At 28.9% G+C, this 18,060-nt stretch overlaps 5 protein-coding genes across 6 annotated transcripts; 4 read left to right on the top strand and 1 right to left on the bottom strand.

The window, feature by feature from the left end:
• Window positions 1-53: 53 nt before the first annotated feature.
• Tango2 (transport and golgi organization 2) lies at window positions 54-2,037 on the top strand. Of its 2 annotated transcripts, none has more exons than XM_083035252.1 (5): window positions 54-138; window positions 492-684; window positions 849-1,098; window positions 1,177-1,395; window positions 1,472-2,037. In XM_083035252.1, the coding sequence occupies exons 2-5, from the start codon at window positions 543-545 to the stop codon at window positions 1,689-1,691; spliced, it is 831 nt and encodes a 276-aa protein (XP_082891378.1). In that variant the 5' UTR covers window positions 54-138; window positions 492-542; the 3' UTR covers window positions 1,692-2,037. The 2 variants fall into 2 exon arrangements, with proteins under 2 accessions (XP_082891378.1, XP_082891379.1); XM_083035253.1 differs by lacking the exon at window positions 54-138 and adding an exon at window positions 206-359.
• Window positions 2,038-2,411: 374 nt separating this feature from the next.
• LOC145934650 (cuticle protein 8) lies at window positions 2,412-5,942 on the top strand. Its single transcript, XM_083035254.1, has 4 exons — window positions 2,412-3,861; window positions 4,736-4,791; window positions 4,926-5,232; window positions 5,595-5,942. Exons 1-4 carry the CDS (start codon window positions 3,811-3,813, stop codon window positions 5,874-5,876), a joined length of 696 nt encoding a protein of 231 aa, XP_082891380.1. The 5' UTR covers window positions 2,412-3,810; the 3' UTR covers window positions 5,877-5,942.
• A 1,072-nt stretch (window positions 5,943-7,014) lies between these two features.
• Window positions 7,015-9,506, bottom strand: Eaf6 (chromatin modification-related protein EAF6/MEAF6). Its single transcript, XM_083035603.1, has 4 exons — window positions 9,257-9,506; window positions 8,731-8,934; window positions 8,488-8,524; window positions 7,015-7,673 (listed from the first exon to the last, which is right to left on the bottom strand). Exons 1-4 carry the CDS (start codon window positions 9,326-9,328, stop codon window positions 7,336-7,338), a joined length of 651 nt encoding a protein of 216 aa, XP_082891729.1. The 5' UTR covers window positions 9,329-9,506; the 3' UTR covers window positions 7,015-7,335.
• Window positions 9,507-10,558: 1,052 nt separating this feature from the next.
• Ifc (delta4-sphingolipid-FADS-like protein ifc) lies at window positions 10,559-13,154 on the top strand. Its single transcript, XM_083035544.1, has 6 exons — window positions 10,559-10,843; window positions 11,406-11,582; window positions 11,727-11,866; window positions 11,982-12,195; window positions 12,303-12,514; window positions 12,603-13,154. Exons 1-6 carry the CDS (start codon window positions 10,762-10,764, stop codon window positions 12,741-12,743), a joined length of 966 nt encoding a protein of 321 aa, XP_082891670.1. The 5' UTR covers window positions 10,559-10,761; the 3' UTR covers window positions 12,744-13,154.
• Window positions 13,155-14,093: 939 nt separating this feature from the next.
• On the top strand, window positions 14,094-17,653 carry Noc1 (Nucleolar complex protein 1). The gene is made up of 5 exons (XM_083035543.1): window positions 14,094-14,192; window positions 14,286-15,439; window positions 15,544-16,153; window positions 16,225-16,638; window positions 17,003-17,653. Exons 2-5 carry the CDS (start codon window positions 14,330-14,332, stop codon window positions 17,545-17,547), a joined length of 2,679 nt encoding a protein of 892 aa, XP_082891669.1. The 5' UTR covers window positions 14,094-14,192; window positions 14,286-14,329; the 3' UTR covers window positions 17,548-17,653.
• Window positions 17,654-18,060: the final 407 nt, after the last annotated feature.

The following is an 18,060-nucleotide window of genomic DNA, read 5'->3' as shown; positions in this document are numbered from 1 at the left end:
CCCTCGCTCTTTCTCCCCCCCTCTCTCTTCCCTCTCTCGCTCTTTCTCCCCCCCTCTCACTCTCTCTCTCTGACTCACTCTCAAAAATAGAAAAATATTTTTATTTTTCTTGTACAAAATTTTGATTATAATTTTAATGTATGTATAAATAAAAAATTTTATCGATAAAAAGGTCTGCCCTATAATTTTAGAGGATATATAAATATAACCTTAGAATATTGATATACGTTCTAAATCCAATTGTAAACTAAAGCTTCCGCGTTGTAGGTTATAAATAAGAATTTTCACGATGATAGAACGCAGAGAATTTATCTCAGAATGTGCAAACAATTGTTACGTTATCTTAATTTATGAAGGAGGTATCTGATAATGTTATCAGTATCACAGAATAAAAAAAAATTACGAAATCGATATACTCTTGACTATAAAGAGCTCCTCTTTGAATATCTTCTTCGCTTCAATTGTGACTAAAAACTTGTATTGTGTTTCAGAGCTTGGATCAGAAGTCGAATAGTTAATTACAAGAACAATTGTGAATAGCCATGTGCATCTTGTTTATCTTCCGCAACCCCAACGCTGATATTAAATCTTATCGATTGATAGTTGCGACAAATCGAGATGAAACATTTAAGCGTCCTGCATCAGCTGCTCACTATTGGAAGGAGCATCCTGAATGTTTAGGAGGTACGATAAAAATATTGGAAAATTATATCTGAAAAAATAACATGTAAATCTTCATTAAGTATTATATAGTTTTAGTAAAAGAAAGATAAGATAAGATTATATTTAAAGGAAAAGAAAGAAAAGAAATAATATTTGAGTTTTAATTTTAAAAAAACTTATGCTAGGTATCGACATGGAACCTGGTAAAGAGGGAGGAACTTGGTTGGCTCTATCAATGAAAGGGAAAGCTGCGGTTATTTTAAATTTAGTCGATAAAGAAAATAAACTGAATTCATCGAAGAAGAGTCGTGGTTCTTTGATAAGCAATTTTGTTACTTCCAATGATTCTATAGAAACGTACTTGAACCAATTACACAAAGAAAATGTTAATGGACAGCCATACAATCCTTATAGTTTGGTTTTATTAGATTTAAGGTATGTAAATAATTTATGTATTGCATTATAAACCTAAATATTCAATTGTTTTTATTTAACTTTATAATATTTTTCTAGTAATGCAAATACACATTATCTAAGTAGCGGTGTAAACTCTACTGGACCCAAAATGTGTGACAGTGATATTATAGGTGTTGGAAACAGTGGAATCGAACGTCCTTATAAAAAAGTTGAAGTGGGAAAAGAAGAATTTAAACGTATAGTAGAGACTGCAAATATATCAGCACAAAATACTTTTATTGAAGAACTTATTAATTTTTTAAAATCACGGAAAAGGTATATCTTACAAATTATATGAATACTTTATCCTTATCTAAAATGTTCATACAAAATTTAAAATTTTGCATTAAAGATGTCTGCCAGATCCTGAGTTACAAAAGAATTATCCGACAGTGTATGAAGAGTTTAGTTCAATTTTTGTTTCTGGAAATGAATATGGCACAAGGACACACTCTATATTATTGATTGATGGTTCAAATCATGTAACATTTGTTGAAGAAACTCTTATGCCCGATTCTACATGGAAGCGACAGCAGTTTCAAAATGAATTAATACACGACAATATATATTGATATTCAATTATATTTAATATATATTGATATTCAATTATATATATTTAATATATATTGATATTCAATTATATATATTTAATATATATTGATATTCAATTTAATATTTTAGTTAGGGGTTATGTGCAATAACATATTTTCTTAGTACTATTTCTATAAATGAACAAAAAGATAAAAGAATATGTTGCACTTTGATACAAGAATTTATTTGTATTTAAGACAACTTTTTCATTCTTGAAATCTGTTCAAACATTTGAGTCATGTGAGTCAATATTACATGATTGATAAGAAAGAGAAATTTAAAACTTAATTATGTTGCTAACATATATTTTTATATTTTTCAGTGTCAGTTTACGTTTATTGTAAAAACTTTTATAAATTATTTAAAAATATATAATTTGAATACACATATATGTATCTTTTGTATAGAGACACAATATATGTTCCTTTTTTATACATATACAAAACTTTATAAGATCTTTTTATAAAAGTAATAATATTTTATTACTTCGTATTTTATTACAAATAAAAATGTATGTATTAAAAGTTTATCTATCACGTTATTATTATTTTAGTTTAATATTAGTTTAATATTATTATATTATTATTAGCACTTTATTATTTAATATTATTACCTTATTACTTTTGTTATTGTTATTATTATTAAGTTTATTATAGTTTATTTTCTTATAAAAATTAAAAATCCATAAATTTAATAAAATATTTAGGTTTTTTTCTATAATTTTTTTGCTAATCTACTTTTTTATATCAATAATTATATGTTTATTTAAAATTTTGATCTTTTTTTCAAACAATCATTCTTTAGCGCAAAATTGACAATTTTATCGATTACGATTTTAATATGATTTCTTGTGTATTTTGGCTGTAAAATAAAAAATTAAAATATATAGTTTATGATCAACTGAGGTATTTTTGAGTGTAAAAAGCACCAATAAAATGAATAAATTTTTTATATATTAAACATTAAACGAATAACTTTTTATATTTCATATATCACTAGAATAATTATTCGATACTATTATTAATTATTGTGCAATATCAGTGTAATATTATTAGTAGTTTTAATAGCTAAAACAGCAGATTCCACTTCTATTATAAGATATTGCTAAACTCTTATTTTCGTCATCTTCAAAGTGAAAGTAATAACCATATCGAATAACTAAAAAGATAATTAATTTAAAATAATATTCTCGAATGCAAAATCAGAGATCAGAACAGATAGATAGACATTTAAAATCCTTTTAAAATAAGGAATAATTGTCTAATTTGTCTGATTTTCCTCACAATTTAATTATAAATGTATATATTATTGATTGTAGATTTATAAAAGATTTAGATTGGATTTGCGATTATTTAAAAAGATCCTATAATCAATAAAACTCATTTAGAAATAATTTAATTAAATTTTAGTGAAATTTCGATACACAACAATATTCGTGAATATCATTTAATAAAATTCATACATGTATTTAGAAACTTTTTCGTGAATTATATATTTTATATATAAATATATTTTTTATATATATATATATTCATATTATATTAATCTCATATGTATTTAAATATTTTTTGGTAAAAATAAAAGGAATCAACGTGATTACAACGATATTATATAAATTCGATCATTCCTATGCAATCTACGATTGATCGGCGATGTTCCCATGCAAGTTGCAATCCTAATATATGTAATGCCCGATTGTGCATCGCTGCAATCCGATAATGTAATGCCATAAAGGTGCGCGGCGCAAGAAACTAACAAAAATGTGAGTGAATGTTCGCGGTATATATAAAGAAGATTCGCGATGAGATGCTGCAACACTCCGGAACGTTGTTTATTCGAGACGTCTTCGTGTTCTCGGATGATCGGATCGCAAAACTCGCGAAGAACAAAACGCAAATACGATTCCGAGAAAAAGAGTATGCACCGATCTTACGATAATTTTTTTAATTAAATTTTTATTTTTAATTAAACGACGCGTTCACCTACACTTTTGTGTAAAAATGTGTAATTAAAGAGACGTTAATAAATAAAAATTTTAAAAAAGCAGCATATTAATAACGAGGAAAGGCATCTCACGTCTTGGGATTTACGGATTACAAAATGTTCTTCATTTTGCGGAAATGTAGTTTAGAGGAAATCATCTGTAGTATGGTTAGTATTTTATTTAAAATATTTATTACAAATTTTTATTTGTATTTTATTTAAAATAGTATTTTATTAGTATTTTATTTAAAATATTTATTACAAATTATATATTTCGCTCATATTTATATCTTTTTATGATTTTTTTTAATATATGGATTTATTGTCGTTATGAAAATTTATCTTGTCTATTATTTGTGTTCTAACTTTTACATAATATGCAGAGAACCCACATAATTGTTTTTAATATCTCATTAAGAACTAATGCGATCAATTTTAATTATTCTGATCTCGAATTTTAGAGATATCCAGGGGCTTTTATTTAGCTTTATTTACATTATAAAAATTACCATGAAAAATCACATCAACAGATTTGAATTTACTGAATGATGAATTGATCACGTCATCGTATTTTATAGAATTATCACTTTTAGAAGGATGTTTTAATTAAAACACATTGCATAATGGAACAGACTAATAATATGATTGCCGCCATTCTTTTTCCATATACATTTATGTATATTCAGATATTTATGTATAATAAATAGAGCTATAATTCTCTAGATTTTCTCTGTATTTTTAAACAATATATATGACTTATATTAGATCTGTATATTTCCGTAAATTATCGCAAAGATATATATATATATATATATATATATATATATATATATATATATATATGAACGAACGATTTATGTGTATGTGTGCATGAAAGAGATATATATAATTTAGCTGCACAGATCTCATTTCTATTATGCAATAGCAGCATCGCATCTCGCTAGTCGAATAATTTATTATCCTTCATCTTTTCACATGCAATCTAAAAATGTATCTCGAGAAATTGTCTCACGTATGTGCCTGATTTTTTTTCTGTTCTCAGATTTTTCTCTTGTCTACCTTGTTGCTCGACTTCAGTCGAGCGAATCTTCTTCGAGAGTAAGTGGCGAAAAAATTGAATTGAACAAAAAAAATTCCTCGTTTTATGACTTATATTTACAGAAGAAAAAAATATTCTGTATAAAAATTATGTAGAAAAAAATATATGTATTTCTTTTTGTGTTGCGAAACAGATATTCCCCTCAACCGCTCTTGAAAAACTCGAGACATGCATACCTGTGCACTCCTGGGGATGCAACATCGTTGGATGGATTCGAGCCAACTATCGCGTGCATGTTGAAATTTGCATCGATGAAAAATGGTGCGTCCGGATCAGCGAGCCATTTATTACCATCACCTACATACGTCAAAGTATCGGCGCCTCTGTTATACAAGCCCTTACCGAGGATGTCTTCCCTGGTTTACGTTGCACCACCCATCGTCAAATCTGCATCGGCTGTTGTAGCTACTGAACCGAAATCGCTGGAAAATAAGGACACGGTATGTAAATATAATATATAAAAATTAAAATAGCTATTAAATAACAAAAATTAAAATTAAATAATGAAAAAATGAAAGATTAATGGCCAATTATAAATATTTTTAATAGAATATAAGCACTATTTTTTATAACAAAATGTATATTAAATTATATATATATATATATATATGTTCTTAATATATATTTTTAATATATGTATATATTAAATTAATATATTTTAATATATACATATTAATATATATTAAATATATATTAAATATATTATTTTTCACGAATTTTCCTCGAATGAATAACAATGCAATATGGCGGATACAAACCTTCTGAAATATATATCAAGATATTTTATTTTTTCTTTTATCAGGCGTATCCTAAATATTCCTTTAATTACGGCGTAATTGACGGATATACCGGCGATTCCAAATCAGCGTGGGAAGAACGAGATGGAGATGCAGTTAAGGGAGAATATTCGGTCGTTGAAGCAGATGGAACTATTCGTACTGTTTCTTATACGGCGGATGATCGTAATGGCTTTAATGCAGTTGTAACTAGAAGCGAACCTCCAAAGAACACAAAATCTGCAGCCGAAATAAAAACATTTATACCCGGTGTTATATTTACAAACGAGAGACATACAATAATTTAATATATTTTATAAGCCTACTGCTATTTTTTCTTCCTATATAAAATATCGTGTATTTTTTCTATGCAAAGTATTTTGCATATATATTTGATATAGCTTATTCTTAATGTAATGTGTAGATTATTTTAGCGCTTTTATGCAACAGATATATTTAATTTATATTATCATATATCTCATATGCTTCACTGAACATTCTATTACATGTATAGTGAATTCGAAAAATCTTTTATTACAATACACGAGAAAAGTGTTTTTTTGTGTAAAAATAAATTAAAAATGCAGAATACAATTCTGTTGTATATGGGTAAACGTTTTGTTTTCAAGAAAATTAATTTAAAAAATTGGAAAATTAACAACACATTTACGCTTCTTATTTATGATCTTTAATAATTTTGTATTAAAGTCAATTTTTTTCAAGAATAATACGCATCGTATAAAACGTATTCTATATTTTCAATTTATTTTTGCATAAAGAATAAATTCTTTCCTGATTATATGTACTACAATTTCGAATGTGTTATATATAAGTTACTGTAGCAATAGTTTTTTTCTGTACTGTAGTGTGTAATTTTCTTATTTTTTTTTTTTTTATACAATTGTTTCTTATAATTTTAAATTTTTTGATAAAACAATTTAGGTCTTATATGTAAGATAAAAATAAAAAAAATCTTTATAAAAAATGTAAGAGAAAAATAAAAATTATTTTTATGCATATATAAAAATTATATACCTATTAAAAAATTAAGACCTTTCTGCTGAATTAAATATCTTAATTTTTACAGATCTTAAAGAGATCTGAGATATCTTTATCATTTTTATTACTCATTTTCATTTATTATATTGTGTGTATATCTATAATGAAAAAAAATGATGTAGAGTGTTATTAATATATAATAATTTTCCATTGTTATATGCATTATGTAAAGAATTTTTATATTAATTCATCGTGCATATAATTATTATATATATTCTTTTTCTAAAAATTTGTACTTTTTCAGCAAATCTAAAAATAGAATAAAATTGATTTTCAAAAATCAATATTGCAATAAATATTACATATGCAAAAGATTATTTTCATCTTTTTATAACGTATATTAACATACTAATTTGCTTATTAATACATATACATATAATATAAATTTACTAATTTATTAACGCGTAAGATAAAATGTATTAACTTAATCATATCTTTAATACAGTTTAAGTTAAAATGGAAATGTTTTGTTTGTTATACACAAAAGCGAATATTTAAATCGCCCTCCTAATGTTAATATTTCAGATATTATGCACCAAATATATGAACATAATAAATATGATATTATAAATGAAAAGGTTCTTAAAGCTAATCTCTAGACTTGTCACTCGTGACAAATGACAAGTGCAATGTTTGTATCGCTTAATACCATGTAACAGAGTCAATGCATATGTACCATTAATACCTTATGTATAATTAGAAGAATTTCTACCTATTTCTAGACCTTTTATTGCTATTCTTTTTTGCGCTATTTGTAGATTTATTTTTATTTGAGTCTTTGCTATTACTGTGGCATTCTTTGACAGGTATGGTAATGTGTTCTAAATTTCCATTGGACATTGATCCATTTGTAAATTGGATCGAAGCATTGTCCGAACTATTAAGAGTGCCATTATTTTGGGCATATCCAGTTTGAATGGAAGTATGATTCTTTCCGCTAGCTTCTTTATTATTGCTAGAAGAGATTGCATTTGAATTGCCAAAGTTGCAATTGTCTTCACTTCCACTATTTCCAATTTGAGATTCCGATTCACTGTATCGTTCAACTGGAATTAAGCAGGGATCTCATATTAACGGTATACGAATAGAAGAGAAAGCAAGAGAAAATAGATATTGTTTGCAGATGGAGCGACACAGGTGCATAAGCAAGCGTTAGAAATATAGAGAAATTTTACTCAAACTGTGTTCACAGCGAGTATGATCTATTCTACATCAGAAAATAAACGTTTATGCGTAATAAAAATATATTTACATAATATTACATATATTTTTATTATAATTTTACTTGCTACTTGCTATACTTGCAAAGTTTATATCAATTCTTCAAGCATGATCATTTACATGATCTCAAAATACATGCAATTATTTATAGAGATTAATAGGAAAATAAAGAATAATACTATTACATATAATTCATAATAAAGTATTATTTATATACTACTAAACATAACAGATTTTATACAGCAACTAATTCTATTCAATTTAAAAGAATTATTTAATTACTTAAACTCAGCATCACTTTAGATATCCTAATATCAAGTTATATGAATGATATTTTATACATATATACACGTAAATGGATATCAAATGTTATGAAATCTAGTATTATTCTTTTCGATGTGAAGCAATTCAAACAAGAAAAAAATCAGTGCTGATATATTCTATTTACACAACATAATAATACACGATAACACAATCAGATAACTTAACCAAACATAAGTAACTACTTATGCATTCATAAAATTATAATTGTTTCTACAGAAAAGAGAATAATAAAGAAAAGTGCGTACAAAATACAAGATTATTATTTTATAAATAAATAATCATGATATAATCATGAATATCCATTGAGGTCCTTACTTTTTTCTTGTGTGTTTTCTACAAGTCCGCTAACTGCCTGTAATCACAAACGATATAATTAGCTATTGCTCTAACAAAATTAAAATAATATACAAAACATTACAAAGAAAATTACACGAGTCAAGTTTAATTATTTAGCTAAATAATATGATAGTAATTTTCTCTCTTTCTCTCTCTCTCTGTCTGCGATAAAATGTGTGTATGTATAAAATAAAATTTTATTTAAAAAATTTATTCACTTACTGCCATAGATGTAATAGATGATTTAGAAAATAATCTCTCAGCCTCTTTAAATTTTCTGTTACGTTTGTCAGCTTTACTGTTAGTATTTTTGTTGCTTGCTAAATACCTATCCCAACCTCTGATTATGTTGCCGTATAATTGTGTATCCTCTAAATAGCTTCCCTCAAAGGCATATATTTGACGTTCTAAGTTGGCTAATGTATCCTGCAAGAATTAACCTTTTGTACAAATATCCACACATAATAAATGCATCGAATGCATTGTCCTATTAATAGTTGCTACATTTTATGTTGTACAAAAAGATATCATTCAATAATGTTACTTTTATTTAAAAAGAAAGTTATGACATATGACCTAATTTCGTAAATCATAATCAGCTGTTCACACTATCAGCTAAATAAAGTAGTAATAAAATTGTATAAAAAAAAAAAAAAAATCAAAAAATTTTGTAAGTTTTGTAAACATATCCCGCACGTGTGTGTTTGTTGACGCGATAGGCGTAAAAATTGTTGACATATATACTCACCGCGATTTCAGCTTTCCGTTTTACTAATTCCGCCAACTCCGCCCGCAAGTCCACCGAGGATTTCGTAGACATTTTCGAATATACACCGCAGAAAGACGCTATAATAACAGATTCCAAAGAAATACGAAGAGATTAAAACCCTTGTTGATGATACAACGTTCCAACTTGCTCCAAATAACTAGGAACAACAGACAACAGACGCAAATAATGAAGTTCGTTAAAACCATAGACTGTAGAAACACTGTGAGAAAGGCTCGTACGCAGTGTTGCCAATTTCAGGTCGTGGCCGTGAGCTGCGGCGAGTGGTGGGGGGAGAGGCATGGTGGAAACTGGGGGGTGCGCGCGCCGTTCGTCACGTGACCGCGTCACGTGGCTGCGTCACGTGGTTTGGTGGCTGCGCAGGTGGTGGGGGGGCACACCAAACCATGTGACGCGGTCACGTGACGAAACGGCGCGCGCACCCCCCAGTCCCCACCATGCCTCGCCCCCCACCACCCGCCGCAGCTCGCTGCCGCGACCTGAAATTGGCAACACTGCTCGTACGTTTCGATCTGTAATTGGTTGCGATTGGTTGACGCTCTGATTGGTCGATCCGCAATTGACAGTGTAAAACAGCGAACTAGATGTGAACTGACCGTAAAACTAATCAGCCAATCACAATCGAGCATTCTCACGTAATAAACTAATGACGTTTCATATACAGGGTGTCTCGAAATTATCAACTAAATTCTTTTATTGCGAATATCAATTGTGTTTTACAAAAATGGAAAGAAATTATTATTTTAATAAATGACGAAAAAATTCCATTTTTTTTTTAATTAAATTTGGCACGATCTTTTTTTTTAATTTATTTCAAATTTGTGTCGTAACAAATATTTTAATATTTTGTCATATAAATTGCATAAGATTAACGAATAAAGTCCTAAAAACAAAAAATATTAATAAATAAAAGATTTATTCAGTATATTTTATGCATATTTATCATTATATTTTGATAAAAAATATAATTTAAAAGTATCTGAGATATTTTTAAAATATCTGAGTATCTGTATCTATATACATTTTAATTTGTGTATTTGTATCTATATATCTAGATACTTTCACATGTATCTCGAGATACATTTTAAAAGTATCTTACCCATGCATATTTTTTTTCATAATTTCCCTCAAATATTCCTCAATAATATTCTACTGTAATCGACTTGATTGACAAGATTTCAGGCGAAAGTGATTTCCTTTTTTTTTAGATTATAATATATGTGACATCATGTGACTATGATAAAAACGTGTTACATAATTTCAGAGCATCTTGTAGAGCGATAAATACAAGATACCGGTATCGTATGAACAACAGATTGTGAATTCAAGGGCGTGTACGTCTATACGGTAGTGCAGTATAGCGTGTGTTTTCGTTTCTTGCCTTCGCTATGTCACTTGGCTCTTAGCTTCCATCGAGAGACACGTATTTCCTTTGGATTTTATGTACAAATCGTCGTGAGAAAAATATGGGCCAACGTGTTTCGAGAACGGACTTCGAATGGGTTTATACGGAAGAACCTCACGCCACGCGGCGTAAAATAATTCTAGGTATTAGAACACTACAAAAAGAGAGTGATTTCATCTATAATCTTATCAATTTTAGTGATTATTTCTGAAATTAAAAAAAATAAATTATGACATTAAAAAAACATTAAAGATTACTATTGTGTAACAAAAATTACAAAATTTATAAAAAAAATTGCAAAATATATTTTATTATGTTATTTATTGTATTATATGTACTTATTGATATTTAAAATCATTTGTGTGTACAAGGGTTACAAAGATTTGATATTGAAAAAATTTACTGAAATACGGATAACAAGAATTAGAGAAAAAATAAACATTATCTTAACTTTGAAATAGACATATCGCACTATTTTGTATTCGTCAAATAGATTTGAGAAATTTTGCAATTAAATTATAATGTGTTATATATAAATATAACATTTAGAAGTTATTATATATTATATTTATATTTTTGTCTTTATTGTTAAAGATTTAAATTATTAAAAAAACTTTTGTCTTTTTAAATCATTATATTTAATTTGTTTTATTCAATTAATTTTGAAATATATTTGTTACAAAAATAATACTTTTTTTATTTCAGAGAAATATCCACAGATAAAAAAATTGTTTGGATATGATCCAAACTTCAAATGGATTGTAACTGGGATGGTATTAATGCAGTTTTTGTCATTCTTCATCGTCAAAGATTTAAGTTATCCAAAACTCTTGATACTAGCATATTGTTTTGGTGGTGTGATAAATCATTCACTTATGCTTGGTATGTTTATATTTTATTTAGCAAAACTTTTATCAAATGTACATATGTTATACCCATGTACAATTAATGTCCATATGCACTAATGTATAATAATGTGTAATACATATGTATATATAGTTTCTGATGCATTATTCATTGTTTTAGCGATACATGAAATTTCTCACAATCTTGCCTTTGGACATGCCAGACCTATGGCTAATCGACTGTTTGGCTTTTTTGCAAATTTGCCAATAGGAATACCAATATCTATTAGTTTTAAAAAATATCATCTTGAGCATCATCGTGTGAGTATTACAAGATTTGATGCAAAATATACTGCGCGATTTACATTTAATGTAAAAGCGATATGTGTATATAGTTTCGCACATATATATTAATAAACTATATTGTGATATTTAGTATCAAGGAGATGAGAAATTAGATACAGATTTACCAACATTATTGGAGGCTAAATTATTCAATACAACCTTTGGGAAGTTCTGTTGGGTATTGTTGCAACCACTCTTCTATGCATTCCGACCTCTTGTAACATATCCAAAGGTACCAACTACTCTGGAGTACATCAATTTAGTTATACAATTGACATTTGATGCTTTTGTATGGTATTTTTTCGGTAAGTTTTAAAATTTACATACAAATTGAAATAATAAATAATATTAATTTCTAAATTAAATATATAACTTGTAAATTGTTAATAAAAAACAAAATATATAATTTCAGGCGGCAAAGTATTGTTTTACTTGCTTATTGGCGCACTTATGGCAATGGGACTGCATCCTGTAGCAGGACACTTTATATCGGAACATTATATGTATAAAAAAGGTTACGAAACATATAGTTACTATGGACCCTTAAACTTCATCACTTTCAACGTTGGATATCACAATGAGCATCATGACTTTCCCGCAGTGCCTGGTTCGAGATTGCCACAAGTATACAAAAAATTATAGCTTTAATACAATCTTATTAATTATGATATACAATAATATAACTTATTTATTTAACTTGTTTTATGTGTAGGTGAAACGTATAGCTGCAGAATTTTACGACAATTTGCCACACCATAATTCATGGGTTTCTGTTCTGTACGATTTCGTGATGGATCCTGAAATTGGGCCATATGCAAGAATGAAGAGGAGGCATCGTGGATTAGATCAATAAATTTAATTCTTCTCAATTTTTCAAATTTTCTAAGAAAATGTATCATATATATGTATAATCATATAAGATTTATATTTACATTACTAATTCTATTACTATGAAAAATTGTATATTTATAGGGGAATATAATTTAGAAATGTGCTTTATCATTTGGAACAAAACACAAATGACGTATGTTGAAAAATATAATGGCGTATTTGCCTATGTTGTAAATACAGAAGAGATTAGGGGTGATATGGCAAATATCTTTTCGATATTCTTATCTTATCAAGTTATTCATATTTAATAAGTTTTTGTTTTCTAGAATCTAGTCATGACAACAGCAGTTTTTGATTAATTATTTGGCCAAATTATTTTTTTTAAGTAGCACAATAAAGAAAATAAAAAAATTTATTTTTAATTCTTTCTCAATTTTGGCTACTTTAGTATAATAATACGCTTCTTCCTTCTAATGTTCTTATGTTAATTCTAAAATGATTAATATCTACCTCTAGAAGTAGATATTCAGATAAATATATTTCTAATTTAGTTTGGATTCATGAAGATTGAATTTAATTGCTTCTAAAGCGATTAACTTGTATCGAAAGTGCTTTACATCTTACAAAATAGCGAATTTATAATGTAAAACTATATTCTATACTTATATATAATTAACTTATATATAAGTAATTTTTTTATTGTTGATGATATTGCCATAAAATATACTCAGGTCTTATTAAAAAAAAGTGCGTGATGTCATATACGAAATTGTACATATTGTTATAATGAAATGCATATTGATATAAACTGTTTGTCAATAATTATATATGTTTCCAATAAGAAATTTAAAAATTAGATTTATATAAAATTGAATTATATAAGGTAATTTTTTGTTTACTCAATTAGGACTATATATTACTTCAATTTTATTAAAGTTACTATATTCGTTTCGTAATATAAATAATTATATTATTAAAGCAAAGATTATATATACTGAAATTTTTTGTGTTTCATGTATTTTTATTTTATATATATTTTTCTGAAATTCTCTAGTTGAAATAAAATATTCAAAAATATGTTTATTTTGAAGTATATATAGAGACAAGCGATAATAATATAACATAATTTATATAGTTGGTAATTAGTATTTTTTTATTATAGAAAACGAGAGAGAGAGAGAAAGAGTTTTTGCTAACATTTCTTATCACATGTTTAACAATAAAAGCGATATCCAGCTTGCAGGAAATGTATTTATGAATTAAAAATTTAAATGTAATTAAAAAATTTTAAATAGTGAAATTGGAAATAATTATGAATTATTTATTTTTCTTTCAATTTTTGTAAAATACACGCGAGGTCGATGTTTGTGACTATGATCGATATAGCATCGACCAATCAGCGAATCCCTGAAGAAAGGGAATGTTTATAGGTTAAAGAGCTCAATGTGGACACTGGACACCTGATTTGAAAGTATGTTGTATTTTATATCAATTACAATATTAGCAAATATATAATTATTATAAATATTGAAGCGTTACATTAAACTTAATATTTGCTGTCTAGAAATTATTCTATCAGATGTATCGTATAAACCATCGCGAAGAAAGATGAAGAAAACGTTGGAAGATAACCTCGCTGGAGGTAAGAAGAAATGGTACGAGGAATATGAGAAAGCGGAGAAGCCCTGCAAACATTCCGTGTCGGAAGCCGACGCGCTGTGCCTGAAAGATGAGGGAAAGAAGTATCTAGACGCCGAAGCCGCCAGTTTTCAGCTAAAACAGTCCAGGTCGCATGATTCGGACATAAAGTGGTTGAGGATGGCGTTGCAACGTGGTACCACATCAGATAAAATAGCAGCCAGTATAGTAATGGTGCAGGATAATCCCAAGTACAATCTAAGTCGTCTGACATCTCTGGTGTCTCAGGTGCGAGGGGCCAAGCACAATCAGTGCGCCATGGTCATTGCGTCTCTGAAGGAGCTCTTCTTAACAGACCTCTTGCATCCCAAATTCAAGTTGTTGAAGCTGGAGGAACAAGATCTGGATAAGTTGAATATAAGAAATGAACCAGACTCCATCATCAAGACGAATGCTGTCAGGAATAGACTGTTGGCGCATTGGTACTTTGAGGATCAACTCCGCCAGCAGTACGAATGCTTCGTATCCAACCTGTCCTCGGTGGCCTCCGACACGGTGGACGCGAATCGTGAGAAGGCTATATCCGCGATGACAGATTTGTTGATAGGAAACTCCGAGCAGGAGCACAGGTTGTTGGAACTGCTGGTGAATAAGGTTGGCGATCCGCAGAGCAAGGTTGCGTCTAAAGCTGTATTTTGCATCAATAAGTTGTTGTACGAGCATCCAAATATGAAGCTGGTGGTTCTGCGCGAGAGCGAGAAATTGCTGTTTAGGAATAATGTGTCCCAGCGTGCTCAGTATTACGTCATATGCCTGTTGACGCAGTTTGCTTTGGATAAGAATGATGATGCGATAGCTGTTACGCTGATAGAGGTGTATTTCGCATTTTTCAAAGCGTGTCTGAAGAAAGGGGAACCTGATACCAGGATGATGGCAGCGATTCTAATGGGAGTTAATAGAGCGTATCCCTTTGCTAAAATAGATTCGAAAGTATTAAACGAACACATTGATGCTGTTTATAAAGTGATACATCTTGGATCGTTTAATGTCTCCCTAAACGCCCTTAATTTGTTGTTTCAAGTAAGTACTATGTAGGATAATATTTGTAATATTTAATATGAAACATTTATATTTATATATTTATTTAATTTATTTTATATTAACAAGCATTTATATTTTTTTAGATTATAGGCAGGGACGAATCTCAAGCAAACAGATTTTATTCAGCATTTTACAGAAAATTATTGGACCGGCAGATAGGAACAGCGAATAAACGGGCTGTATTTCTCAACTTGTTGTATCGAGTTCTTCAGAAAGATCAAAGCGTAATACGTCTATACGCTTTTATTAAAAGAATCTTGCAAATTACGCTCTACTTCTCCGCAAATATGGCTTGCGCGATATTGTACATCGTCGCAAAAATTCTTCAAGGACGTAAGGATCTAAGACACGCATTGTTCGAGACGCCTAAAGATGTTAAAGTCGAAACTGATGAAGTGTGCGAAATAAACGACAGCCAGTCGGATGTAGAGGAGGTTTGCGTAGTGGAAAAAACTAAAAATCAGGAAGACTCGATTATGTTGTCGAACGTCACGACTGTCGCATCGGAAACGAAGCCCGAGCTAAAAGAGACAGAGGATATAAAGGTCGACGTGCAAAGTATAAAACCGTACGATCCTTTCTGCCGTAATCCGCTCTTTGCGGGAGCGATCGGAGGACTTAACACCGAACTCGCAGCACTGGCCAAACACTTTCATCCGAGTGTCGCTTTATTCGCGAATCAGATCATTCAGGGTAAATGATGAATAGCAAGCTTGATGCAATTTTTATTCAATGTATACATGAATTGTTTTATTTATATATAGGAGAACCGATTACGTACACGGGTGATCCGCTGGAGGATCTGACGCTGATTCGATTCCTGGATCGCTACGTCTTTAAAAATCCGAAGAAACTGGATGACAAGAAGATGCAGAGAAAGAACGACCCCTTGGCGCAACGTGTAGGATACACGCCTAAAGGAATACGTTCCTTGCCCGTCGATAGTATGGCGTATCTCAACGAGGCGGAGGAGCGAATACCGGTAGATGAGTTGTTCCTGTACCGATACCTGAAGAGAAGAAACGAGATGAAGCAGCGTGTCAAACGAGAAGATGAGGATGACGATGTACAAAGTGTTAATAGCGAGGAATTCAATGATATGCTGGATCGTATGGGCAGCGGTCAAGATTTTGACGATTTAGACATCGCGGGAAATATCGTACCTGAGAAGAAGAAACGTAATATTACATATATATTATTTTTATATTACACATATTTATATATATTATTTTTGTCGTATTTTTTTATAGTATATAAAATATGCTTTTTTTTTTTTTTTTAATCTTTTTAAAGAGGAAGAGTAATATTTTTTTGTATTCAGACTTAATAACTTCAATATTTCATATAATTATGGAAACTATGAATAATATACAATATTATATATATTTTATATATATAATATAAATATATATATTATAAATATATTATATATAAATATAATATACATAAATCTTATATTTATATATATATATATATATATATATATATATATATGTATAATTATATATAAATCTTTATTTTAATTACATTAATAATTTTCAGAAGCCAAAAAGAATCAAGAATTCGATGACAATGAAGACGATAATGATGAAGATAGTGATGATCAGTCTGAAAATGATGACATCGTCAATGATGATGATACATTGGAAGATCTTGATGAAGATAATGTCGATGATGAGTTGCAAGATTTAAGTGATATTAATCTTTCAGACATGAATAATGATGAAGATTTGAGCGATATGGAGTTTAATGATGATTCCGACGATGAAGTTCTAAATAATGAATTAATTTCCGATTTGAATAAAAAATTAATGACGAAAAATTCGAAAGGCAAAGAGAAGAAGGGAAGAAAAATCGACAGCGATGTATTCGTGTCGGCAGAGAAATTTGCCGAGATGCTGGAAGAACAAAGCAAAACGAGGGGAAAACATGGCAGCAGTAACGCCTTTAGCAGCAGCGACGGTGCCAGCGCTAAACAAATAGATTGGGAAATGAAACGGCATCAACGGTTGAAAGGATCATTCAATAAAAACAAACGAAAGTCTATCCAATCTAATAATAAACAGATTAAAAGATTCAAACGTTAAATATGTAATAAACATATTTTATAGAGATAATTTTTACATTTGTTAATATAATAGCCCTTTTTTCCATTTACTCTTACAATCGATTATCGCGACCAATACAAAACAATTTGAGAATGACACATTTATTCAATTATAATTATTTAATAGTACTTTCTCTCTTTCCCCTTAAGGTTTTCAGGCATATTCGTCATGATACATTTCATCGTTACGTCGTTTTTATATAGAACACTTTTAATACAGATATTTTTTTTCTCGTTATTAACAAGTTTTTCTTATAATACGATAATTCCAATAAGGGAACGCAATATATGTTAATGCAAACAATATGTCATCTTTAGATAATAAGAAAATTAAATCATTCTTAAGAAGTATAAAATGATACAAGTCAAAACAAATAATCGTAATTCTTTAATCTTTTCTTTTTGACCACTTATTTTCATTGGAAAATATGATATTTTATTAGAATTTATGTTATATGGATTTAGAAATTAAAAATTTTTATGGACATAATTT

Source organism: Prenolepis imparis, unplaced genomic scaffold (genome assembly GCF_030444845.1).
Source record: "Prenolepis imparis isolate NDT839.2.m4 unplaced genomic scaffold, iyPreImpa1.0 SCAF_4, whole genome shotgun sequence".
Lineage (NCBI taxonomy): Eukaryota > Metazoa > Arthropoda > Insecta > Hymenoptera > Formicidae > Prenolepis > Prenolepis imparis.
Note: the sequence above shows the minus strand (reverse complement) of the source record. Positions and strands in the feature narration are given on the sequence as shown.